The 27,498-nt window shown below is 28.8% G+C and overlaps 1 protein-coding gene across 1 annotated transcript; it reads left to right on the forward strand.

The window, feature by feature from the left end:
* tyf (twenty-four) lies at nucleotides 1–27,498 on the forward strand. Its single transcript, XM_075300357.1, has 6 exons — nucleotides 1–1,066; nucleotides 11,693–11,824; nucleotides 14,754–15,536; nucleotides 15,607–15,930; nucleotides 16,002–19,977; nucleotides 26,703–27,498. The coding sequence occupies exons 1-6, from the start codon at nucleotides 197–199 to the stop codon at nucleotides 26,753–26,755; spliced, it is 6,138 nt and encodes a 2,045-aa protein (XP_075156472.1). The 5' UTR covers nucleotides 1–196; the 3' UTR covers nucleotides 26,756–27,498.

Here is a 27,498-nt window from a genome sequence, read left to right on the forward strand (position 1 = left end):
TTTGCAGTTAATTCGCTAGCTATCAGATTTTCTATGACATATTAAATTATAATACCATTTTAATAACAATATTTAATGGCATTTGTTGTTGCAATAATTCACCAACTGACTGCTGTCGCGTCAAAACCGCCAACGAGCTACAGCTTAACACATTCGTTGTTACTTTTGTTGCCGTCTTCGATTTGTGTTCACAAAGATGAACAATGAAAGTATTAAATCGACCACAATTAGTGCATTATTATCAACAACTTCTTCAATCGCCAACTCCACCATCGTCGCCGCAACTGTGTCGCCTTCGTCCTCATCAATACCATCATTATTGGCGCAGACTTCACATTCATCATCTCAGCCAGCCTCAACAATAACAGCCTCATACACATCGTTAGCTTTGTCGTCATCATCGCAAAGTTTTGACGCAACTGTCAATGCCATTGCAGCCGTTGTCAATGCAAGTAGCCACTTACCCGCTACAACGCCCCCAAACGCTGCAGTTGTCGTCGCTGTTGCTGTATCGTCATTAGCGGCAGCTATAATACCTGATACACCCATAGTTTCTATTGCCGGCTCGACGTTGAGTGAAATAACAACAACAACAACATCGACAAGGACTACACCCACACCAGTGCCCACCACCAAGGACACAACAATCGGCAATAAAAATCAAAAAAAATTGACCACAAATAAAGATAGCTTAAAGGAAACGACGGATTCATCAACCCCAGACTCAACTGCAAGTGCATCATCAACAAAGGCTTCAAATCCAATGTCGGTTGTAACTACATCATCACTTCCAGGCGCTGCAACCAACGCCACAAATCCACAAACAGTTGCTGCTAATGCCGATAATAAAAATCATCAACAACCAGGCGATACACAGATAAATGTTGCAACTTGTAAAGCATCTTCGGGCAATGAAAGTACTCTGTCAAAATCGGAGTCAATAGTATCTTCTCCTACTGCTTCGAAAACTTCCGATGTTTCATCACCTTCTCAGACAATTTGTAATGCAAATGCTACAAGCAAAATAGATGACAATTCAAATACATCTGAAAAGAAGTCCAAAAAGGTAAGTATTGACTTTTTCTCCATATTTTCCGATTCCTTCATCGATATGTGTCCGAAAATATGATTCCTAGATTTTATTTCTGGATGCCTTGATAGAGATTACTAAATACTATATAATATACTAAAATATTAAAAAAAAATCTTTTTAAAGTACCATCCCAAGAGCATGCCGGTTTCATCCATTATAATAGCTGTAAACTATCTTTATTATTATTTCATGACTTTGAAATCTGTGGCGTCTATCAACTGCGACAATTTTCTATAAATGTACATATAAATATGTATATAAAAAAGGGGAGATATTAGAGCTCGACCAAAGCGGTTTTTTTTTGGTCGGCAAAAAATGCAATAATCGGCCGAAGCAGAATATTTTCCTAATATTTTTAATTAATGAAATCAAAATTTTATTTCTATAGAAAATTTTATGAACATTTTCAATTCAATTGTTTATTGTATTCATAGTAATACATAAATTACTTACATCTGATATTCTAACTTAAAGAGTTTAAGGGAATTTCCTTTTTTTTCCAAAATTATGAACATGAACATTTTATGAAAATATTATTTCTATAGAAAATTTTTTCAAAATTTTACTTCCATAGAAAATTTTGTCAAAATTTTATTTCTTAAAAAATTATCAATATTTTATTTCTATGGAAAATTTTATCAAAATTTTATTTCTATAGAAAATTTTTGCAAAATTTTATTTCTTTAGAAAAATTTTGTCAAAATTTTATTTCTATAGAAAATTTTGTCAACATTTTATTTGTATAGAAAATTTTGTCAAAATTTTATTTCTATAGAAAATTTTGTCAAAATTTTATTTCTATAGAAAATTTTGTCAAAATTTTATTTCTATAGAAAATGTTGTCAAAATTTTATTTCTATAGAAAATTTTGTCGAAATTTTATTCCTATAAAAAATTTTGTCAAAATTTTATTTCTATAGAAAATTTTGTCAAAATTTTAGTTCTATTTTGTTTTTGTCCAAATTTCATTTCTATTTCCTTTAGAATTTTTTTGCAAAATTTTATTTCTATAGAAAATTTTGTCAAAATTTTATTTCTATAGAAAATTTTGTCAAAATTTTATTTCTATTTTGTCAAAATTTTATTTCTGTAGAAAATTTTGTGAAAATTTCATTTCTAGGGAAATTTTTGTCAAAATTTTATTTCTAGGGAAAATTTTGTCAAAATTTTATTTCTATAGACAATTTTGTCAAAATTTTATTTCTATAGAAAATGTTGTCAAAATTTTATTTCTATAGAAAATTTTGTCAAAATTTTATTTCTATAGAAAATTTTGTCAAAATTTTATTTCTATAGAAAATTTTGTCAAAATTTTATTTCTATAGAAAATTTTGCCAAAATTTTATTTCTATAAAAAAATTTGTCAAAATTTTATTTCTATAGAAAATTTTGTTAAAATTTTATTTCTATAGAAAACTTTGTCAAAATTTTATTTCTATAGAAAATTTTGTCAAAATTTTATTTCTATAGAAAAATTTGTCAAAATTTTATTTCTATAGAAAATTTTGTCAAAATTTTATTTCTATAGAAAATTTTGTCAAAATTTTATTTCTATAAAAAAATTTGTCAAAATTTTATTTCTATAGAAAATTTTGTTAAAATTTTATTTCTATAGAAAACTTTGTCAAAATTTTATTTCTATAGAAAATTTTGTCAAAATTTTATTTCTATAGAAAATTTTGTGAAAATTTTATTTCTATAGAAAATTTTGTCAGAATTTTATTTCTATAGAAAATTTTATTTCTATAGAAAATTTTGTCAAAATTTTATTTCTATAGAAAATTTTGTCAAAATTTTTATTTCTATAGAAAATTTTGTCAAAATTTTTATTTCTATAGACAATTTTGTCAAAATTTTATTTCTATAGAAAATTTTGTTAAAATTTTATTTCTATAGAAAACTTTGTCAAAATTTTATTTCTATAGAAAATTTTGTCAAAATTTTATTTCTATAGAAAATTTTGTAAAAATTTTATTTTTATATAGGAAATTTTGTCAAAATGTTATTTCTCTTTTGTTTTTGTCCAAATTTCATTTCTATTTCCTTTAGAATTTTTTTGCCAAATTTTATTTCTATATAGAAAATTTTGTCAAAATTTTATCTCTATAGAAAATTTTGTCAAAATTTTATTTCTATAGAAAATTTTGTAAAAATTTTATTTCTATATAGAAAATTTTGTCAAAATTTTATTTCTATAGAAAATTTTGTAAAAATTTTATTTCTATATAGAACATTTTGTCAAAATTTCATTTCTAGGGAAAATTTTGTCAAAATTTCATTTCTAGGGAAAATTTTGTGAAAATTTCATTTCTAGGGAAAATTTTGTCAAAATTTAATTTCTAGGGAAAATTTTGTCAAAATTTCATTTCTAGGGAAAATTTTGTCAAAATTTAATTTCTAGGGAAAATTTTGTCAAAATTTTATTTCTATAGAAAATTTTGTGAAAATGTTATTTCTATAGGAAATTTTGTCGAAATTTTATTTCTATAGAAAATTTTGTCAAAATTTTATTTCTATAGAAAATTTTGTCAAAATTTTATTTCTATATAGTAAAGTTTTTTTCAAAATTTTATTTCTATATAGAAAATTTTGTCAAAATTTTATTTCTATAAAAAAAATTGTGAAGTACCTTTTTTAATATGAAGAAATAAATGTATCTGTTTATGTGGTCCTATGTAGGTTGACTTACAATGGCATGGAATTAAAAAACATTATTTTCGGTATGACATGGAACTTAAAAATTTTATTTTAGTTACTAATTAAGCACAACTCTTACAAATAACGATGTAAAAAGTAAAACAAAATAAGGTTTCATAAAGAAAAAATTTAAATGTTGATTTTCCAATGATAGAATGACTACTCTCACATTTAACAAATAAAAATTAAAAAGAAAATGATGCCATAATGGAATATTTAAAATGTCCTTATTTCTTGTTTTGTTTCTGAGAATCACTAATTTTTTTTGATATTTTTAATCTTAGTTTTATGTTTTTTTAATTTATTTAAAAAAAAAAGCAATTACATTAGAAATCATTATTTCACTAATCACTATACATAACCAATAATCACAAAAACAAAATTGTGATACATTACATTTCTAAAACACATTTCACTCCACACTTTAACTATTTCTATGGTACATTTCCTACGTTTGCAATTCTTTTACGAATGGCCATATTTATGAGTAAATAATTGAAGAAGTAGAAATCATTCTTCTCACTTATACACTGTTAATACACGACAAATGGTGTAGTAACAGTGTGTAATACTGGAAAAATTGGAGAAATTCTATTTGTGATTAGTTCCACACCACAACAACCAAAAACCGCATATGAATACCGTTAGGTAAATACATCCAACTGAGTGCACAGAGAGTTACTCATATGTCTCAATCTTGTTTCGAATGATACGACAAGAAATCGTTTAAAATATTAACTACACTTTATTAGCGTTGAGAGCATACAACATAAAAATTGCGGAATATATTTAAAAATTGAAAAAAAAAATAAGAACTTACAAATATTTCGTTCATCATTTAACGAGTGCAAATTACAGCAAATGTTGGTGGTTGAAAAACAAAGTTAAAATAGAATTACTATGACAAAGCAAGCCATGATTTGAAAATATCAAATATTTTTTTTTTTTTTGAAAAATTTGTTTTCTAATGACTTAAAATACTCAAAACAGCGGGGTTGTAACGGTAAAAAAAAATTATATCAGCATTTTCATCAAAATCAATTGTGAAATAAATTAAATTAATAAATTATTGGGTAAGTTTTAGGTTTAAAATCACATGAGGTATAGTAAACCTAAAAGGGAGCTGTATATGTTTTCTTTGTTTTAGTATAGTTGAATAGTTTATTGTTAATATGACAAATTACAAAAGAAGTACAGCTTATATACATACATTCTAATATAAAAATAAGCTTATTTTTATGAATGCTCAGAAAATTGTGTCAGTAATGAAAATTGTGGTCGGAAACAAAACTTTTTAGGTTTTCCACAGTCTAAAAGTAGTAAACTTCTTAAACTTTCTATACCTGTAGAAATTTATAAAACTTTGTAAAAGTCAGAAACTAGTACAAGGAGCAGTTATATACTTAAATTTCCTTTAATATTGGATTTTTCCTAGGTCTCAAAGCAGAAAATCTTGTAATTATTTGTGGATTTCATTGAGTTGTGCTTGCAATAAATATTGACCCATATACCAATGGGTGATATATACACTCATAGAAAAATGTCAGCTTAAAAAATTCCGTTGATAACTGAATTTAATCTTCAGAGTCTTGCGAAAAACAAACTGTAAAATTTTAAGGTTTTAGAGTGCATATTTAAGAACCAAAAATAGTTTATTTATATTTTTGTATTCTAATATCCTTAAATGCTACTAAATGCGACCAACAAATATTTTGTTTGCTGTTGTTCTTTAATTTGATAGATATTCAAAAGCAAGAGATATTCTCAATATTTATTTTATTTATTTATTTAATTCACCAACGTCCATCTGGCCTACATGTTGACGGAATTCTCTCATTAGAGCTCTAGTATTATAAATAAAAAAACGTAAAACCAAATTATTAACGCACAAACTTTTATACGTATTAAAAAGGGATTTGAAACACATAAAATTCTCAGTGGTAATAATAGAGACGTGTTATAAACTAGAGAAATAAAAGTGAAAGGAGTAATGGAGAAATGTTGAAGATTGTGATGTAGAAGTGTGGTGAGGTAGGGTGAGATATATTGGTTTTATTCTTTTACGATAGCCACTATTTTTACTTTTTGGTCTTTTTCAACCAAACAAAAAAAAGTTTTATATTAAATAAGATTTATTATTTAATACTTCAAATTGCTTAATTTTTAATTTAATCTTGTTTAATTAAACTTGTTATTTCCGTAAACGTGACTGCTTTCACTTTTTCACCAGCCTACTAACAAATCTCTTAGTGGAAAACCTCCAATCACCTCTTAATAAATTTTTGTCACAGGGATTTTGTAGGAAAAATCAAATTTAAATGACGATTGATTTTATATTTGGCACAATGCGGTGTTCAAATAACCGTTTATCCAAAAATCCCAATTTTTTAAAAACCGGTTTCGGTTTTTTATTATGCTCAAAACCGGTTAAAACCGAAATTATTGAAAATGAGTTTAAATACTCATTTTATTAAAAAAAAAAAAACAATTTATAGAAAATTGATAGGAAAATTGAATGCCGTTAAGGTGCTCCTTTTGCACTGAAAATACTCATTGTATCCGACTATAAGTTTTCTAAAAGATTTTTTTTTTTCTGAGGACCGATATTTTTTGGACAAACAACATCCTCTTTACAAGCAAATAAAAAAAGATTTGAGATAACATAATGTTACAACGCTTCTAATAAATTCGGGCTTATTTGCGTTCAAAAAAAGGACTACAACTAAGTGGGATGTCGTTTGACTAAAATCTCTTCATTTACTTAGTGAAACTGTGTTGTAAGTACCCTACGAGAAATGGATCAACCCTAGGACCGGTACAGACTTAGTCCCTGATGTGTATGGACCAGTCAAAGTTCTGGTCCAAGCGTATGGAATGGACCGGCCACTTTAAGTAATATGCGACCGAGTGATGTGCATATTTTAGATTTTGGCGGTACTGTTGACACTATTGGCTCTTTTTCTTTCCGCTGTGTTAATGAAAATGACTTAATTTTGGCCGTAAATTCCATTAAATCGAATGCGACCGGCTATGACGATATACCTATCAAGTTTGTTAAACAAATCTTACCTCTAATTTTGCCTATGTTCCTCCACTTGGTAAACACAATACTTACAGTTTCAATTTTTCCGGATGCTTGGAAATTGGGTCGTGTTGTACCCATTCCTAAAGAGGGACGAAGCGATATTGGGAATTTGAGACCTATAAGCATTTTGCCGTCAATGTCAAAAATCCTAGAGAATTTAATGAAAGCGCAGATCCTAGAACATATTGAAAGTAACTCACTTTTCCACCCCAATCAATTTGCTTATAGGAGGAATTTTAATGCCACTTCTGCCGTATTATCGCTTACTGACAAGGTTAGGAATATAATTGATAGGCGTCGCGATTGTGTTTTAGTATCATTAGACCTTAGCAAGGCATTTGATTGCATTAATTTTTCATACCTTATAAACAAACTTCACAGTAACATTGGTTTTTCCTATACAGCGTGTAAATTAATTTTTTCATACCTAACGGATAGGTCACAGTATGTTTCTATTAATGGTTCCAGATCAAGTATTGGAAGAGTTACGTCGGGTGTACCCCAAGGGTCAGTTTTGGGCCCAATACTTTTTTTGGCATTTATTAATGACATAATCTGTTCCATGGGAAATTCTTTTTGTCAACCGTTTTGTTTTGCGGATGACATTTTTCTTCTATTTAATGGTGATGCTACAGAACTATCTATTAACTCCCATCTTGAATATATCGCGGGACTTTTAACGACAAATGGTCTTGTCATAAATCCTTCCAAAACAAAGGCAATACTTTTTCAGCCCAGGAATCGTTCAAATTTTTCTCTTACACTTTCCATTTTAGGTCAGACAATTAATTATGTTGATTCTTTAAGGTGCCTTGGTATTATTCTTGACTCCAGCCTTTGTTTTGACAATCATATTGATAATATGGGTAATAGGGTATGTCTGACTTTGAGGAGACTATATGCTCTGCGTGCATATACGCCAAAGCATGTTCGTCTTCGGTTAGCACATTCTTTGTTGATGTCTCAGCTTAATTACGGTATTGAGGTTTATTCCGGGACCTGGTCATATAACTTAAATCGAATGGAGAGAGTCGTGAGGAAGATCGTCCGATATGTGTTCAATTTACGGGTTCGGATCATGATCTAGTTAACCAGTGTATTCCTGATATCTTAGGATGTTCCTTCAGGAACTATATTAAGATGAAGTCTGTTTTTCACTTTTACAAAATTTTTAAGTACGGGAAGCCGGAAGTTTTGACCCGTGAATTTACATTTATTAATTCAACAAGAAATGTACAGATTGATGTACCGAGAATTCAGTCTAACATATACGAACAATCCTTTCTGGTCCGAGTTTTTCGTTTGTGGAATCGATTGCCTTCTGATCTAAAAGTTTTCTCTTGTTCTTGTAACGACTATTTGAATAATATGAGTACGGTAAACTGAAGCATTGATGTCTGGCACTTATAGGACTTTTTATTCTTTTTTGTATTAATTATATTATATTCATGTGGCTGGGGAGCCATATACTTTTGTTATAAAATAATTTCTAGGTATTTAAAATTAGTTTTACAATATCTAACATAGCTTCTTTATTACAATACATGTATAATAGGCCTTTAGTGGCTTCCTTTGTATTGATGTTTAATAAAAAATGAAAATGAAAATGAAAAATGAAAAGGGTTTGTCATTGGCTGGGAAAATGTACACTTTAGGACACGTCTTGGACTCATCCTAACGAAGGACACGTCTTGGAACAACTTAGTAGGACTACACCATAGACAACTGCCCATGAAGCAGTCTGGGACAAACTTTTTGGACCCCGTTTCCATCCGTATCGCACCAGAAAGGAATATGTTGAACAATAAATAAATGTGATAGTTGTACTAATTTACCGTAGGGTAGTCATTTGTTTCTCACCTTCAGTATATCTCTGCAAAAAGTTCCACATTTGGAAGAAATATATGAAAAATAGAAAGAAATTTCGTTGAAATAAAGAAACCCAGTTAACCGATGATCAAACCACGGTTTTCGGGGTTAACCGAAAATGGCAATTTTTTATTATCCGGTTTCGGTTTGTGTAACTGAATCCGGTTAATCGTTTAACCGATGTCGGTTTTGGACACCCTAATGCGTACCATTAATCGTACTCTTTGGACGTACACAGAAATAAATGTCACGACGATTTTATTTATTTATTTATTTTATTTTTCCAATTAAAGTCTTAATTGAGTTTTAAAAAATATTCAATAGAAATTTAATTGGATCAATTAAATTTTTAATGGACTATCAATTATTTTTTCTAATTGTTACTATCATTTTTGTGATTGAAGGTAATTAAATTAAAAAAATTAATTGGTCAATTAATTTCGTGATTGAAGACAATAAATATTTTTTTTTGTATACGAGGTACCATCCAGATTAGCGCAGAATTTTATACAAATCCGATTTTCTCTATTACAACAACAAAATTTAGTTTTTTTGAAGTTATGCCTTGGAAGTTCATTTGGATGAAGAAATTCAAAAAATTAAAATGTTCACTTTTTATTTGTATAATTTTTTACACTAAAAACTCTTTTCCCGCCCGTTTTTTTATTTAGATTCAATAAAAAATGTAAAATATTCGTAGTTTGCAAAATCTTCTCAAAAGAACTTTCAAAGAATTTTATTTTTTATTTTTATAATTTTTTTACACTTAAAATTGTTTTCCCTACTGGGTTTTTTCATTTAAATTCAAAAAAAAAAATATATATATATATAAAATTTTCGTAGTTCGCAAAATCTTCTCAAAAAAAGTTCCATGGAAGTAAAAAAGTCAAACGGCCCAGGTTAATATTCTTTAGAACCATTAGCCCAGCGCAAGCAAATTGGGTTGGGAAGCTATGTATTAGCCCATTGTTTTGGGGCCCAAAAATCGATGGCTTTCGAACTTTAAGCAATTCGAATAAAAAGAAAAATCGGGAACTCGATCTATGGGGTCTATATATCAAAATACCAGACCAATATATACGGAGCATAAAGTGCATAGCAGCAGATGTAACATGTAACTGATAAGTCCCCGGTCTGACACATAGATGGCGTCGCTAGTATTAAATGCATACTATTTTTATATAGTACCAACCTTCAAATGATTCGTGTCAAAATTTGACGTCTGTAAGTCAATTAGTTTGTGAGATAGAGCGTCTTTTGTGAAGCAACTTTTGTAATTGTGAAAACAATTGAAAAAAAGGAATTTCGTGTTTTGATAAAATACTGTTTTCTGAAGGGGAAAAATACGGTGGAAGCAAAAACTTGACTTGATAATGATTTTCCGGACTCTGCCCCAGAGAAATCAACAATATCTGATTGGTATGCAAAATTCAAGCGTGGTGAAATGAGCACGGAAGACGGTGAACGCAGTGGACGCCCGAAAGAGGTGTTTACCGACGAAAACATAAAAAAATCCACAAATTGATTTTGAATGACCGTAAAATGAAGTTGATCTAGATAGCAGGGGCTTTAAAGATATCAAAGGAACGTGTTGGTCATATCATTCATCAATATTTGTGCAAAATGGGTGCCGCGCGAGCTCACATTTTACCAAAAACAACAACGTGTTGATTATTCTGAGCGGTGTTTGCAGCTGTTAACTCGTAATACACCCGAGTTTTTCCGTCGATATGTGACAATGGATGAAACATGGCTCCATCACTACACTCGGCTGAGTGGACAGCGACCGGTGAACCGTCTCCGAAGCGTGAAAAGACTCAAAAGTCCGCTGGCAAAGTAATAGCCTCTGTTTTTTGGGATGCGCATGGAATAATTTTTATCGATTATCTTGAGAAGGGAAAAACCATCAACAGTGACTATTATATGGTGTTATTGGAGCGTTTGAAGGTCGAAATCGCGGTAAAACGGCCCCATATGAAGGAGAAAAAAGTGTTGTTCCTCCAAGACAACGCACCGTGCCACAAGTTATTGAGAACGATGGCAAAAATTCATGAATTGGACTTCGAATTGCTTCCCCACCCACCGTATTCTCCAGATCCGGCCCCCAGCGACTTTTTCTTGTTCTCAGACCTCAAAAGGATGCTCGCAGGGACCTATTGAGACCTATTTTGATGCAAAACCGAAGGAGTACTACCAAAATGGTATCAAAATATTGGAAGGTCGTTATAATCGTTGTATCGCTCTTGAAGGGAACTATGTTGAATAATAAAAACGAATTTTGACAAAAAAATGTGTTTTTCTTTGTTAGACCGGGGACTTATCAGCTTAAAAAATCAAAATTTCTATTATTTTATTTGTCTTTGCTCTCTTTTATTTCCGTTAAAATTCGTAATCTGTACCTTTTCTACATTTTTTTTGATAATTTTCATTATTTTATTTGTCCTTGCTCTGTTTTATTCCCTTTAAAATTCAGACATTTTAAATTTAATGTGAAAACTTCGTAAAAAATAGGATTTTTATATATCATCTCAAAGAAACTTCTTGTTAAAGGTTTATGTTCGAGTTTAGGTGCTAAAATCGTAATTTTTCACGATTACTTTTCTTTGTGAAAATTTGCTTTGGGCTATTCCTCATCAAGTCAAAATAAAATTTGCAACAAAGATGTATAATAGTATGCCTTTTTTACTGATTTAGTTGCTAAACTCGAACTTAGTACTCACCTTAAGTGAAAATCCAGTCCTTTTATTGAAAAGTATTTTTGCATTTTTGTTTTTACTGGATATGATGAAATCAAATTTCATTCAAACATAAATGTGTTGGCTTAAGCAGTTAAAATTGCATTTAAACGAGTTTGTTGGGAAATATGCACATCAAAGGGGTCTATTATTCCTTTATTTTCTGTATTGTATTTATGTATTGAAAAAACATTTTTTTTTGTTTCATTCTAGAATTTTTTGTCGGAATCATGGGAGGATAGTCGTCTAAAGGATTGGGACGATAGCAAACTCAAAGAACTATTAGACGAAGCATATTCCTACAAAAACCCTAGAGATAAAGAAAACAAAAGTAAAATTTTCCTGGTAAGTATGCAAATATTTATTTATTTTTACTTGTAAACAACAATATATAGGATGTCTAATAATAATTTAGCCAATTTCATAGTCCTCCCACACGTATTTCCAATGAACAAATAAAAATTTTAATTTTTTTTTTGCGGTCCTCATAATAATTATGGTTTTTTTGTTAGGTTTGCATTTGCATTTTATATATTAGCCTGTAAGATTTTATTTTTTTTTTTAAATCGTTCATATCCTTCGGGGGATATGGACAGGTTATATGGTGCACGCGTCCTTTGAGGGTAGTTGTTTGGTTATCTAAAAATAATAAGGATAGTAATAACGCATTTTTGCATTATATCGGGCACATTTCAATTGACCTGTTGTTAGGTTAGGTTAGGTTAGGTGGCAGCCCGATGTATCAGGCTCACTTAGACTATTCAGTCCATTGTGATACCACATTGGTGAACTTGAGTGCTGCCCGATTCCATGTTAAGCTCAATGACAAGGGACCTACTTTTTATACCCGAGTCCGAACGGCGTTCCACATTGCAGTGAAACCACTTAGAGAAGCTTTGAAACCCTCAGAAATGTCACCAGCATTACTGAGGTGGGATAATCCACCGCTGAAAAACTTTTTTGGTGTTCGGTCGAAGCAGGAATCGAACCCACGACCTTGTGTATGCAAGGCGGGCATGCTAATCATTGCACCACGGTGGCTCCCTGACCTGTAGTTGTTGTTGTCACAGTTTTTAATGTAGTTTCATCCATTTTGTTCTATGCTTATGTAGTTCAATTAGTAGCCAGATCAAGGAACTCTGCGACAAGGAAGGGTGGGGTGTGTCCAGAGTGATCTGGTGGTGAGACGGGTAGGCTTAGCTGGGCAAGCGAAAAGGTGACGAGTGCCATGTGGCCCTTGATTACAAATGGGACACACTTCAGCTACGCTGCTATCATTGATCTGTTAACTTTGTTCTGCATGCAAATGTTCCTACCATATTCTGATTCTGAAACCCATAATTTATTTAACCCTTTCACTACCGATGTCCACTACAGAGGAGATTCGAAAACGACTCCAAGTTCTAACTCCCCACTTAGTTTCGATTTATTTCTCGATGATATTTTAAAGTAGAGGCTCTTATCTAAATAAGTTATAAATATTTTCCATATTGCTCGGCACTAAAATGTATTTTCATAACATTTCTTGGCAATAAACGAAAAATACACAATTTTGAGACAATTTTTCTACTGTACGTCTCTAGTAATTGGATATTCATATAAAAACTATAGCCGATATTATTTCAGATTCTTTTTTTGATATTTTTTCCAACACTTCAACAGATATTACAGGCCAAATAGCGTTTAGTTTCGTATGACCATTTGGTCACAATTCAAGAATTAAATTTTCAGAAAAAACACATGTAACTTTATAAATAATTGAGGTAGGCCTTCCAAATTGCAATATTTTTTCTACATGCTGTTAGTACAAGTAGAAAATGAGGAAAAATTAAAGTTTTTAACATTAGGTTGAATTCGGTAGTGAAAGGGTTAATGCTGCGTAGGCACAATAACGTTCAGCTTTGATCTCGCATTTGGTATCTGTCCGTTCGTCTGTTTTTTTTTGATTTCAATGAAATTTTCAAAGAACAAAATCCCACCGAAAATGGGATTTTCATCAAAACCTGCAATCGGGTTTGAGGCGTAATAGAAAGAAATCCATTATTTTTTCAAAAGATGGCGTTATATATCTGTATCTCGCGTTGTATAAATCCGATTGGGTTATGTTTTAGCACGAATGACACATTGGAAAAGCTTTTCCTTCAAATTTATTTGAGCGTGCGTCATGTGCATACTAGAGCGAAAAAGTGTCGCCTTTTTCTTAAATTCTCAAAAAGTCTTATGTATGAATATGAAGGATACTGTCATAGATTTTGGACCCTGTATCCCTCACAATATTATGAATTAACAATAACTTTGGAATGACACTGTCACTTGGGCGAAAATGCAATGAGGAAACAAGTAGTGTAACGCCAAGGCAACATATTTTTTTGCGAACCGAAAACGCCATTAGGTATTTTCCTATTCCAGTATAATATAATATATTATGTTGCCAAGGTTAATTTATTTGTCAGACATGGTCACGGAAGCCACCATTTTAATACAAATGGTCAATGATTCTATCCCACTTTAGGATAGAACTCATCGGTAAATATTTTGAGTTTTCTGGTAAATTTAAATTAAATTCAAATAGGAAGCCACCGTGGTGCATGCCAGCCTTGAATACATAGGGTCGTGGGTTCGATTCCTGTTTCGACCGAACACCAAAAAGTGGTATCACAATGGTCTAAGTGAGCCTGAAAATATCGATCTGCCACTAAACCAAACCTACACACAAAAAACAAATTTTTCTGATGCAATCACGAAATTAATTGATCCAATTAATTTATTAATTGAAATGTCTTCAGTCACAGAAATGATGGTATCAATTAAAAAATTAATTGAAGGTAAATTAAAAAATTAATTGATACTATTAATTTTTGTGATTGTTAATTAAAAAAATTGTTTCAATTAAAAAAAATGTTGAATCAATTAAATTTTTAATTGAATATTTTTTAAAACTCAATTAAAATTTAATTTGGGAAAAATTTCATGAAATTTTTTTCTGTGTAACCTAAATTCAAATCGATAAAATTTTAGCAACCTTAGGTTAGGTGGCAGCCCGATGTATCAGACTCACTTAGACTATTCAGTCCATTGTGATACCACATTGGTGAAACCTTACTTGGAATAATGGTAGTTTGTCATCGTTAGTTTACCTTGCGAGGTTACGTTTTAGGAATTAGGGTATATGCCAAAAAAAAAAGAAAACATGGCTCCTATTTTATAAGGCAAATTGATAATTTTTGTATAGTATATTTTTGTATTTATTGATATTTTCCTTCAATTTTTGCAGCAATTACTTGAAAAGGCAGAAAATGAAGATCAATCCTATCCATTTTGTGCAGTAACGTCACGTGGATCCCGCAATTTGTCCAGTTCTACGTCCAATAATTATCACCATTACCAAAACTCACATTATCATTCGCATAGCAATAGTCATAATCGTTCACATCATCATCATCATCATAAGCAGGGTGGATCTCTGCAAGATCTCTTTGAAATTGGTCTAAACGAATCACAATTAGATTGTGATCAGTCGTTTGGCGGAGGCATTGGTGGTAACCAACGCATACGACGACAAAATCATACTTCAAGACAAAAGAAATACTCCTCATCGGTATCATCACGACAACGTGAAGGTGGAAGTTTACCTAGTAACGTAAATGTAACACATCAATCTAGCGGCATTGGTATTGGCATTGGAAATGATTTAGGATTCATGCAGCAAGAAAGTAGTGGAAAATCGATTAAAAAGGAGCAAAAACGACAAGCTGCAAAGGCCGCTGCAGCCGCAGCAGCAGCGTCAGTATCTATAACTTCTGATGCCAATGAAGTGTTAAATACAACTGTAGTAGTAGCACAGGCAACAGGAGGAGGAGGAGGAGCTGCAGGTGATTCTCCTCTCTCTGTTACTGGGTCAAACGAAATCACATCGCCGTCTAATACTACTGCTGTAGGAGGCGTGTCCTATGCAACTAGTGGCGGCGATTTTATCATTGATATGGGTGAGCCTATGATGGATATACAACAACAACAAAAAATCTTACAAAGTAAAGGACAGGATTCCACAAAACAGGTATTTGGGCCTATATAATATTTTGCATGGATGGGTTAAGAAGTTTTATAATTTGTTTTTTATTCCACAGGGTCAGTCATTTTATGAACGCTTGTCTACTATAGATAAACGAATACCAAGAGTAAATCTAATTGGTTCCGCAAAGGGTTCATATTTAGCTTCCACAACTTCTCATTGTTATGTCGATGAGACGGTGCGTTTTAATACTTTAGAACGAAATGGCAATACCCCCAACAGCAGCAGTGCAAGCTCCTCAGCTATAGATGCTACATTTTTGCCATTGGATGAGAATTACAAATCCTGCAAATCTGTATTAGGTAGCGGTGGTGTTGGTGGTGCAGAATCCTTAACAGAAAAATCAACGGAAATTCTTGGCAAATCTAAAAACAATTCGGTAAGATTAGATTCAATTGAGTAAGGTTATCAACTTGTGATATATATATATTTTTTCTAATTCTATGGCAGATCTATACTAAGGTCTCCTCACCTGCGTCCGGTTCTGCCATTTTGGGTGGCCCAGCAAACAACATTTCTGCGATAACGCAACGTCAACTGGATGAGAATGGCAATGCGCTTAGTGATTTATACACAAGTTCTGGCGGAGGAGCTAATGTCTCGGCTTCAATTGGCGGCACCACAATGCAAATAAATTGTGTATCTCCAACAGCTTCTAGTCCTATAGGAGGTGGTGGCACTGGTATTCTATTAACTTCATGTGGTAACAGTGTTTCAACATCGGCCACAGTAACTATACCTCCACATCCTACATCAACCACTGTTTCTACGTCAGCCACAATTACTACATATGCAACAGGACCTTCGCAGGCGAAGGCAAAGGCAAAAAAGAAGTCACAACAAGAACGAAATACGAAAACAGTTGATGTGGAGTCAGTGGCCGGTTATAGAGGCAAAGATCCCGTAGAGGAATTGGTTAGATATATTGAAAGTGGTGATGGCGGCGGAGGGGGTTCAACAAAAACTGGAGACAAAAAGAAGGAACGCAAAAAGGACAAAGATAAACATCAGAAATTGAAGAAGAGCAATTCTCTGGAAGAATTAAGAAGTGGTGCTAAAATGGAGGTACATGAACTGAAACGTACAGCGGCCACCACCGAAAGTAATGCAGTTCTAATGCGTCAAAAAAGTGGCAATGCTAATGGGGGCAAACAAAATAAAAATAATTCATCCTCCACAGCCGATATCAATAAAAATATTGAAAGTAAAAATGCCAACTCGACGAACAGTCGTAAAACAGATCGTCGATCCTGGGGTAATGAAGATCTTAAATACATAGATGATCAACAAAATACAAATGATACTTTGGCAAATGAGGATAAGGCAAATATGGTGGTGAATACGGCAGCAGCAGCTGCTGCTGCTGCTAGCCAAACAAAAGAACGAAAAAACAATAAAGGCGGCGGCTCCTCACTGAATAAAGATGAAAAAGAAACTAAAGACAAGACAATTGAACGCAATGAAAAAAATCTAATCACCAATTCTACCGCAAGTAATAGTGCGGTAATACAAAATGAAAACGTTAAATTGGAAAAATCCGAGAAATCGGAAAAAGGCGAAAGACGCAAGAGATATGATACCCCACCAAATGCTGTGACCATAATTGATATTGTACCAATGGAATCGTCTTGTCCCGAAACTGCTGAATTTCATGTGGTAACTAAAAAGAAAAAGCCCAAAAAACCAAAGGTTATTAGCAATTCCGAAGAAACTTCGGTTACATTTAATAGGGCGCACAACTTTACCATACAAAAATCATCGGCGGGGAGCCAACAAACGACACCGCGTTATAAATACTATCAACACGATGGCAATGGCAATCAACAATATCAGCAGCAACAGCAGCAGCAATATAACAACAACAACAGTAATAATAATAATAATAGTATGGCTGGTGGAAATTCCAGTTCTATGATACAACAAAATTCAGATGCCTATAATAATGCCGACAAAACGTCTAGACGTAAATCGACTTCATCCGTGCCACCCTCAGAGAAATCTGATTCAAGTGATCTCGACTCGGTTCATTCATTGCCAATTGAATCGACCAAAGCGACAAATAGTGCAGCTAAAGAAAATTCTCAAACAAAGACGAGGGGTGGTAGTGGTGGTGGTGGAGCTAAATCCCATAATGCCACAATATCATCCAATAAAAATGTACCAATTTCATATGCAGATATAGCGAGAACGAATAAAGAAATTGCTGATGCTGCTGCTACGGCCACCACAACCAATAACAATGTTGGTGGCATTTCTGTAGATATTTTGACTACAACTGAAGCTAAAACCATGGATCATAGTAATCCCGAAAATGTAATAGAAGATAAACCATTAAACAAACCCCATAAAGCTAAAAAGTCCCAAATAAAGCAAGATTTTCCCGAATTGGCACCAACTACGGTTTCCTACTCTCAAAGTTTGGCCGCATTAACAAATGTGACAAACCATCCATCTGCGCAACAAAGCCACAATGTAGTAGGAGGCATTAGCGAGACTTTCTCTTCAGTTTCTCTTGTGGATGTAAGCCACAATAAAAACTCGCCCTCTGAACAACATTATATGGCAACACAAAATCCACAAGTTTTACAGAAATCCAAGAGTGTGGAAAATGATGCCATTATTTCTTCCAGTCCTGCCGTTCATACCACACTATCCACTACATCGTATGTGGCTCCTTTGAATAGCAACAATTTGGATCAGCAATATCCTGCCTTAGAGAAAACAGTAAAACGTCACAGTTCCGCAAATTCAACTGCCAACCACCATACGCCATTAGCTTCTACATCCACATCAACATCGTCATCATCATTTAACTTTGCGGCAGCTGCTAAACAGCAGATTTTTGAATCAAATGCGAATTGTAATAAAAATTTAGCCTTAACTACCTCAACTAATATTAACACTCAAATGCCTACACAAAGTGGCAACAGTGGCAGTGGTGCTGCTGCATTACAAGCGACAAGCCTGGGTCCTAGCAGTAGTAGCCCCTTCAATGCTACCACTACTACCAATACAAACAATAATAGAAAATCCAAAGAAAAAAGTCCACCCATTGTCACCACACAGACTACTACGACAACTGCTACTGCTGCTAATAGCCTAGATGCAGCAAGTGTTAAGAAATCGAAAAAAGATCGTCAAGTCCAGCAACAGCAAAGTACGGATCCTTTGTGTTCATCATTGACCACCACAAAGCAAAATTCATCTGCAACTAATAAGAAAATGTCAAGGACTCAATTAAAATCATCGAATTCATTGCCCCTTTCCGCTAGTGCAACACAACAAACAAATCCCCGCCCCGCTGTTATTATACTAAACGATGATCGAAATTCAAGTGGTTGTACTGTTGACAATCAATTCACATTTGGCGATTTTAATGAAGACGAGTTGAAACTATTCGAAGATGATGTTATTGGAAATCCAAGTTATAATAATTCCACAGATAAAGCATTTGAAAATCCACAAAACTTGTCATGTGAAAATAACGATCATCATCATCACCATGATGTAACACCTAAATCTCCAGTCACAACATTTTTCAATGATTCGGGAGCATCATGTGATAATGATATGGTCAATAATTCTACACCTGATATGTTGTTGAACTCTAGCATTGATGCCTCATCACCCAATACATCATTTGTTAATCATCATCATCACCATCATGCAAATATAGGAACGGCAAGTGGTACTATGCCTACAACGGGCAATAATAATCAATCTAGTGATAGTGGCATTTACACAACAGATAAAACGAAAATATCATCATCGTCCAATAGCAGTAATAGCTCCTCGTCAAGGCAAAGGACCAATAAACAACAACAGCAGCAGCAACAACAACAAACATCTCCTACATTGACAGATGATGTTGATAATAAATTGAATACGTTCCTCTCCAATACCAAATGTACAAGTAGTGTCCATACATCAATGGATAATTTGGATCCACCGCCGCCACAACAATTAGAGACTTGCAATGATATTGAAACAGCTATTATTGCAGCTGCTCGTGAAGCAGCAAAACATCAGCAGCAGCAACAAAAAGTCACTACACAACAACAGTTTAAAAATTCAAATTCTTCAAAATCAAGTTCCTTTTCATCATCATCAACGTCAACGTCATCGTCATCTTCAACCGCACCAACAACAACACTACCATATAATAATAATAAAATTCACAATGAACATCATCATGGCATTAGAGGTAACAGTACAAATACTATAATTTCGTATCATCATGGATCAATGAGTCAACAATGTGATGAAGTTATTAATAATAATGATGATGATTCATATGTTAATACACCACGTAGTCGTAGTCCTAGTCGTCCAAGACGTATTTCCATACAGTTTATACCACCAAAAATGGCAACAGCGTTTAGTACACAACAGCATAATGATATCATCATTGATTTTATTGGATCAGGTAAGGTTCTTTAGTTACTACCTTTTTTTATTAAATAAATACAGTGAAAACCTCCCAAACTCTGTTACTCTGAAAACAGGATACCTCTCAAAAGTATACAATTTTCGTGACAATTTTGTTTCACACATCTAAACCAACTCAAAACTACGTTTCTATAGTAATATGAATAAATAAATTTTTGACAAAATTTTCTATAGAAATAAAATTTTGGCAAAATTTTCTATAGAAATAGAATTTTGATAAAATTTTCTATAGAAATAAAATTTTGACAAAATATTCTATAAAGATAAAATTTTGACAAAATTTTCTATAGCAATAAAATTTTGACAAAATTTTCTATAGAAATAAAATTTTGACAAAATTTTCTATAGAAATAAAATTTTGACAAAATTTTCTATAGAAATAAAATTTTGACAAAATTTTCTATAGAAATAAAATATTGACAAAATTTTCTATAGAAATAAAATTTTGACAAAATTTTCTATAGAAATGAAATTTTGACAAAATTTTCTATAGAAATAAAATTTTGACAAAATTTTCTATAGAAATAAAATTTTGACAAAATGTTCTATAAAAAAATTGAAAAAATTTTCTATAGAAATAAAATTTTGACGGATGAATTAAAAAACAAATAGATCTCAATCTTGGCAAAATTTTGACAAAATTTTCTATAGAAATAAATTTTTGTCAAAATTTTCTATAGAAATAAATTTTTGTCAAAATTTTCTATAGAAATAAAATTTTGACAAAATTTTCTATAGAAATAAAATTTTGGCAAAATTTTCTATAGAAATAGAATTTTGATAAAATTTTCTATAGAAATAAAATTTTGACAAAATTTTCTATAAAAATAAAATTTTGACAAAATTTTCTATAGCAATAAAATTTTGACAAAATTTTCTATAGAAATAAAATTTTGACAAAATTTTCTATAGAAATAAAATTTTGACAAAATTTTCTATAGAAATAACATTTTGACAAAATTTTCTATAGAAATAAAATATTGACAAAATTTTCTATAGAAATAAAATTTTGACAAAATTTTCTATAGAAATGAAATTTTGACAAAATTTTCTATAAAAAAATTGAAAAAATTTTCTATAGAAATAAAATTTTGACGGATGAATTAAAAAACAAATAGATCTCAATCTTGGCAAAATTTTGACAAAATTTTCTATAGAAATAAATTTTTGTCAAAATTTTCTATAGAAATAAATTTTTGTCAAAATTTTCTATAGAAATAAAATTTTGACAAAATTTTCTATAGAAATAAAATTTTGACAAAATTTTCTATAGAAATAAAATTTTGACAAAATTTTCTATAGAAATAAAATTTTGGCAAAATTTTCTATAGAAATAGAATTTTGATAAAATTTTCTATAGAAATAAAATTTTGACAAAATATTCTATAAAAATAAAATTTTGACAAAATTTTCTATAGCAATAAAATTTTGATAAAATTTTCTATAGAAATAAAATTTTGACAAAATTTTCTATAGAAATAACATTTTGACAAAATTTTCTATAGAAATAAAATATTGACAAAATTTTCTATAGAAATAAAATTTTGACAAAATTTTCTATAGAAATGAAATTTTGACAAAATTTTCTATAGAAATAAAATTTTGACAAAATTTTCTATAGAAATAAAATTTTGACAAAATGTTCTATAAAAAAATTGAAAAAATTTTCTATAGAAATAAAATTTTGACGGATGAATTAAAAAACAAATAGATCTCAATCTTGGCAAAATTTTGACAAAATTTTCTATAGAAATAAATTTTTGTCAAAATTTTCTATAGAAATAAATTTTTGTCAAAATTTTCTATAGAAATAATATTTTGACAAAATTTTCTATAGAAATAAAATTTTGACAAAATTTTCTATAGAAATAAAATTTTGACAAAATTTTCTATAGAAATAAAATTTTGACAAAATTTTGTATAGAAAGAAAAGTTTGACAAAATTTTCTATAGAAATAAAATTTTTCTAAAAATTTTCTATACAAATAAAATTTTGACAAAATTTTCTATAGAAATAAAATTTTGACAAAATTTTCTATAGAAATAAATTTTTGTCAAAATTTTCTATAGAAATAAATTTTTGTCAAAATTTTCTATAGAAATAAATTTTTGTCAAAATTTTCTATAGAAATAAAATTTTGACAACATGTTTATATAGAAATAAAATTTTGATAAAATTTTCTATAGAAATAAAATTTTGACAAAATTTTCTTTAGAAATAAAAATTTGACAAAATTTTCTATAGAAGTAAAATTTTGGCAAAATTTCCTATAGAAATAGAAGTTTGTCAAAATTTTCTATAGGAATAAAATTTTGACAAAATTTTCTATAGAAATAAAATTTTGACAAAATTTTCTATAGAAATAAAATATTGACAAAATTTTCTATAGAAATGAAATTTTGACAAAATTTTCTATAGAAATAAAATTTTGACAAAATTTTCTATAGAAATAAAATTTTGACAAAATGTTCTATAAAAAAATTGAAAAAATTTTCTATAGAAATAAAATTTTGACGGATGAATTAAAAAACAAATAGATCTCAATCTTGGCAAAATTTTGACAAAATTTTCTATAGAAATAAATTTTTGTCAAAATTTTCTATAGAAATAAATTTTTGTCAAAATTTTCTATAGAAATAAAATTTTGACAAAATTTTCTATAGAAATAAAATTTTGACAAAATTTTCTATTGAAATAAAATTTTGACAAAATTTTCTATAGAAATAAAATTTTGACAAAATTTTCTATAGAAATAAAATTTTGACAAAATTTTCTATAGAAATAAAATTTTGACAAAATTTTCTATTGAAATAAAATTTTGACAAAATTTTCTATAGAAATAAAATTTTGACAAAATTTTCTACAGAAATAAAATATTGACAAAATTTTCTATAGAAATAAAATTTTGACAAAATTTTCTATAGAAATGAAATTTTGACAAAATTTTCTATAGAAATAAAATTTTGGCAAAATTTTCTATAGCAATAAAATTTTGACAAAATTTTCTATAGAAATAAAATTTTGACAAAATTTTCTATAGAAATAAAATTTTGACAAAATTTTCTATTGAAATAAAATTTTGACAAAATTTTCTATAGAAATAAAATTTTGACAAAATTTTCTACAGAAATAAAATATTGACAAAATTTTCTATAGAAATAAAATTTTGACAAAATTTTCTATAGAAATGAAATTTTGACAAAATTTTCTATAGAAATAAAATTTTGGCAAAATTTTCTATAGAAATAAAATTTTGACAAAATTTTCTATAGAAATAAAATTTTGGCAAAATTTTCTATAGAAATAAAATTTTGACAAAATGTTCTATAAAAAAATTGAAAAAATTTTCTATAGAAATAAAATTTTGACGGATGAATTAAAAAACAAATAGATCTCAATCTTGGCAAAATTTTGACAAAATTTTCTATAGAAATAAATTTTTGTCAAAATTTTCTATAGAAATAAATTTTTGTCAAAATTTTCTATAGAAATAAAATTTTGACAAAATTTTCTATAGAAATAAAATTTTGACAAAATTTTCTATAGAAATAAAATTTTGACAAAATTTTCTATAGAAATAAAATATTGACAACATTTTCTATAGAAATAAAATTTTGACAAAATTTTCTATAGAAATAAATTTTTGTCAAAATTTTCTATAGAAATAAAATTGTGACAAAATTTTCTATAGAAATAAAATTTTGACAAAATTTTCTTTAGAAATGATATATTAACAAAATTTTCTTTAGAAATAAAATTTTGACAAAATTTTCTATAAAAATAAAATGTTGACATTTTCTATAGAAATAAAATTTTGACAACATGTTTCTATAGAAATAAAATTTTGATAAAATTTTCTATAGAAATAAAATTTTGACAAAATTTTCTTTAGAAATAAAAATTTGACAAAATTTTCTATAGAAGTAAAATTTTGGCAAAATTTCCTATAGAAATAGAAGTTTGTCAAAATTTTCTATAGGAATAAAATTTTGACAAAATTTTCTATAGAAATAAAATTTTGACAAAATTTTCTATAGAAATAAAATATTGACAAAATTTTCTATAGAAATAAAATTTTGACAAAATTTTCTATAGAAATGAAATTTTGACAAAATTTTCTATAGAAATAAAATTTTGACAAAATTTTCTATAGAAATAAAATTTTGACAAAATGTTCTATAAAAAAATTGAAAAAATTTTCTATAGAAATAAAATTTTGACGGATGAATTAAAAAACAAATAGATCTCAATCTTGGCAAAATTTTGACAAAATTTTCTATAGAAATAAATTTTTGTCAAAATTTTCTATAGAAATAAATTTTTGTCAAAATTTTCTATAGAAATAAAATTTTGACAAAATTTTCTATAGAAATAAAATTTTGGCAAAATTTTCTATAGAAATAGAATTTTGATAAAATTTTCTATAGAAATAAAATTTTGACAAAATATTCTATAAAAATAAAATTTTGACAAAATTTTCTATAGCAATAAAATTTTGACAAAATTTTCTATAGCAATAAAATTTTGACAAAATTTTCTATAGAAATAAAATTTTGACAAAATTTTCTATAGAAATAAAATTTTGACAAAATTTTCTATAGAAATAAAATTTTGACAATATTTTCTATAGAAATAAAATATTGACAAAATTTTCTATAGAAATAAAATTTTGACAAAATTTTCTATAGAAATAAAATTTTGACAAAATTTTCTATAGAAATAAAATTTTGACAAAATTTTCTATAGAAATAAAATTTTGGCAAAATTTTCTATAGAAATAAAATTTTGACAAAATGTTCTATAAAAAAATTGAAAAAATTTTCTATAGAAATAAAATTTTGACGGATGAATTAAAAAACAAATAGATCTCAATCTTGGCAAAATTTTGACAAAATTTTCTATAGAAATAAATTTTTGTCAAAATTTTCTATAGAAATAAATTTTTGTCAAAATTTTCTATAGAAATAAAATTTTGACAAAATTTTCTATAGAAATAAAATTTTGACAAAATTTTCTATAGAAATAAAATTTTGACAAAATTTTCTATAGAAATAAAATTTTGACAAAATTTTCTATAGAAATAAAATATTGACAAAATTTTCTATAGAAATAAAATTTTGACAAAATTTTCTATAGAAATAAATTTTTGTCAAAATTTTCTATAGAAATAAAATTGTGACAAAATTTTCTATAGAAATAAAATTTTGACAAAATTTTCTTTAGAAATAATATATTAACAAAATTTTCTTTAGAAATAAAATTTTGACAAAATTTTCTATAGAAATAAAATGTTGACATTTTCTATAGAAATAAAATTTTGACAACATGTTTCTATAGAAAAAAATTTTGACAACATGTTTCTATAGAAATAAAATTTTGATAAAATTTTCTATAGAAATAAAATTTTGACAAAATTTTCTTTAGAAATAAAAATTTGACAAAATTTTCTATAGAAGTAAAATTTTGGCAAAATTTCCTATAGAAATAGAAGTTTGTCAAAATTTTCTATAGAAATAAAATTTTGACAAAATTGTCTATAGAAATAAAATTTTGAAAAAATTTTCTATAGAAAAAAAATTTTTGACATAATCTTCTATAGAAATAAAATTTTGACAAAATTTTCTATAGAAATAAAATTTTGACAAATTTTTCTACAGAAATAAAAGGCTTTTTTGTAACGTGAATCTGCCTCAGGCTATGGGAAGAATTGATTGGCAGTCGCCGCCGACCAAAATGGGTCGGCTACATTCTCTTCTTAGGTCGGATGATTTAGTTCAACTTAGGTATTACGATTAGTTGTACAACTATATTTATTGCTATCGTTCCAAACCCCATATGTTGTAAAAGATGATGCCGCCAAAAATTTTTACAAAATTTTCTATAGAAATAAAATTTTCTATAGAAATAAAATTTTGACAAAATTTTCTATAGAAATAAAATTTTGACATTTTCTATAGAAATAAAATTTTGACATTTTCTATAGAAATAAAATTTTGACAACATGTTTCTATAGAAAAAAATCTTCTATGGAAAAAAAAATTTGACATATCTTCCATGGAAATAAAATTTTGACAAAATTTTCTATAGAAATAAAATTTTTAAAACATTTTCTATAGAAATAAAATTTTGACAAAATTTTCTATAGAAATAAAATGTTGACAAAATTTTCTATAGAAATAAAATTTTGACAAAATTTTCTGTAGAAATAAAATTTTGTCAGAATTTTCTATAGAAGTAAATGTTTTAACAAAATGTTCTATAGAAATAAAATGTTTAACAAAATTTTCTATAGAAATAAAAGAATTTTTTGTAACGTGAATCTATCTCAGGCTATCGGAAGAATTGATTGGCAGTCGCCGCCGACAAAAATGGGTCGGCCCCATTCTCTTCTCAGTTCGGGTGATTTAGTTCAACTTAGATATTGCGATTAGTTGTATAACTATTTTTCTTGTTATCGTTTCAAACCCCATATGTTGTAGAAGATAATGCCGCTGCTATTAACCGCCGCTGACGATTAAATTGGCTCCTCTTGTCTGAAATCAGGATAGATTAGATTTTAACACATTTTTTTCCAATTTCCAAATTATAAATTATTAAAAAATTATTAAATTGTTGATATTAATTTTTTTTAATATATTAACAACCTTTTTTATAAGATAATCATAACTAAAATTTGATATTTGTATATTTTCATCTTGCAGCTTGGGAAGAAATTGCAAATAGTAAAGTTACAAAGGTCTATGATGGACAATAAACATGTTGTGGTATAATTTTCAATATACCGTTTGATATCACGCTTATATACCTTGCGTTGGAACTAGAAGCAAATCATCAGAAAGTGGTTGAAATGTATAATTGGCTTAATAAAACCACACACACACACATCCACTCTTTATTACGAATTTTCTATAAGATTAGGCAACGCACATACTATATTTTATGGCTGAAGATTGAGATGATGATAGCAAAAGTACGAGCAGCAGATTGCACAGGAACAATATATATGGAACGAGCATAAAAATACTAAACTACAAAAAAAAACCACAACCAATAGAGTATGTATAATTTAAACTTAATATTAGAATAAATTAAAAAATCAGAATTAATAAAATATAATAAAAAAAAAAACAGGAAAGAATGAACCGAACACGAAAAAGGCAAATGAAGAGAATTATATGAAGCTGAGGCGAAAAGAACACACCAGCTATTAGATTTAACAAAAAAATGTATTTGTGTTTTTCATTTCATTTTTTTTTTTCTTCTTTACACAATACTTTATTTTATTTAACAATCAGATATTTTTGTTTTCTTTTTGTATTTTAATGCTATTTAACGCAAATTCAGTGAAGTAATGCAAAAGAAAAAAAAACAAAATATTATTCTTTTATATTTCAAATTAAATTTGATCCTAATTTTACACATGTGTATTTAAATGAACCCAGGAATTAGAATGTATTTTTTAATAAAAAAGAAAAGGAAACGTTATTTAGGATTTAA

The sequence above is a fragment of the Haematobia irritans genome, chromosome 3 (assembly GCF_050003625.1).
Source record: "Haematobia irritans isolate KBUSLIRL chromosome 3, ASM5000362v1, whole genome shotgun sequence".
Classification (NCBI taxonomy): domain Eukaryota; kingdom Metazoa; phylum Arthropoda; class Insecta; order Diptera; family Muscidae; genus Haematobia; species Haematobia irritans.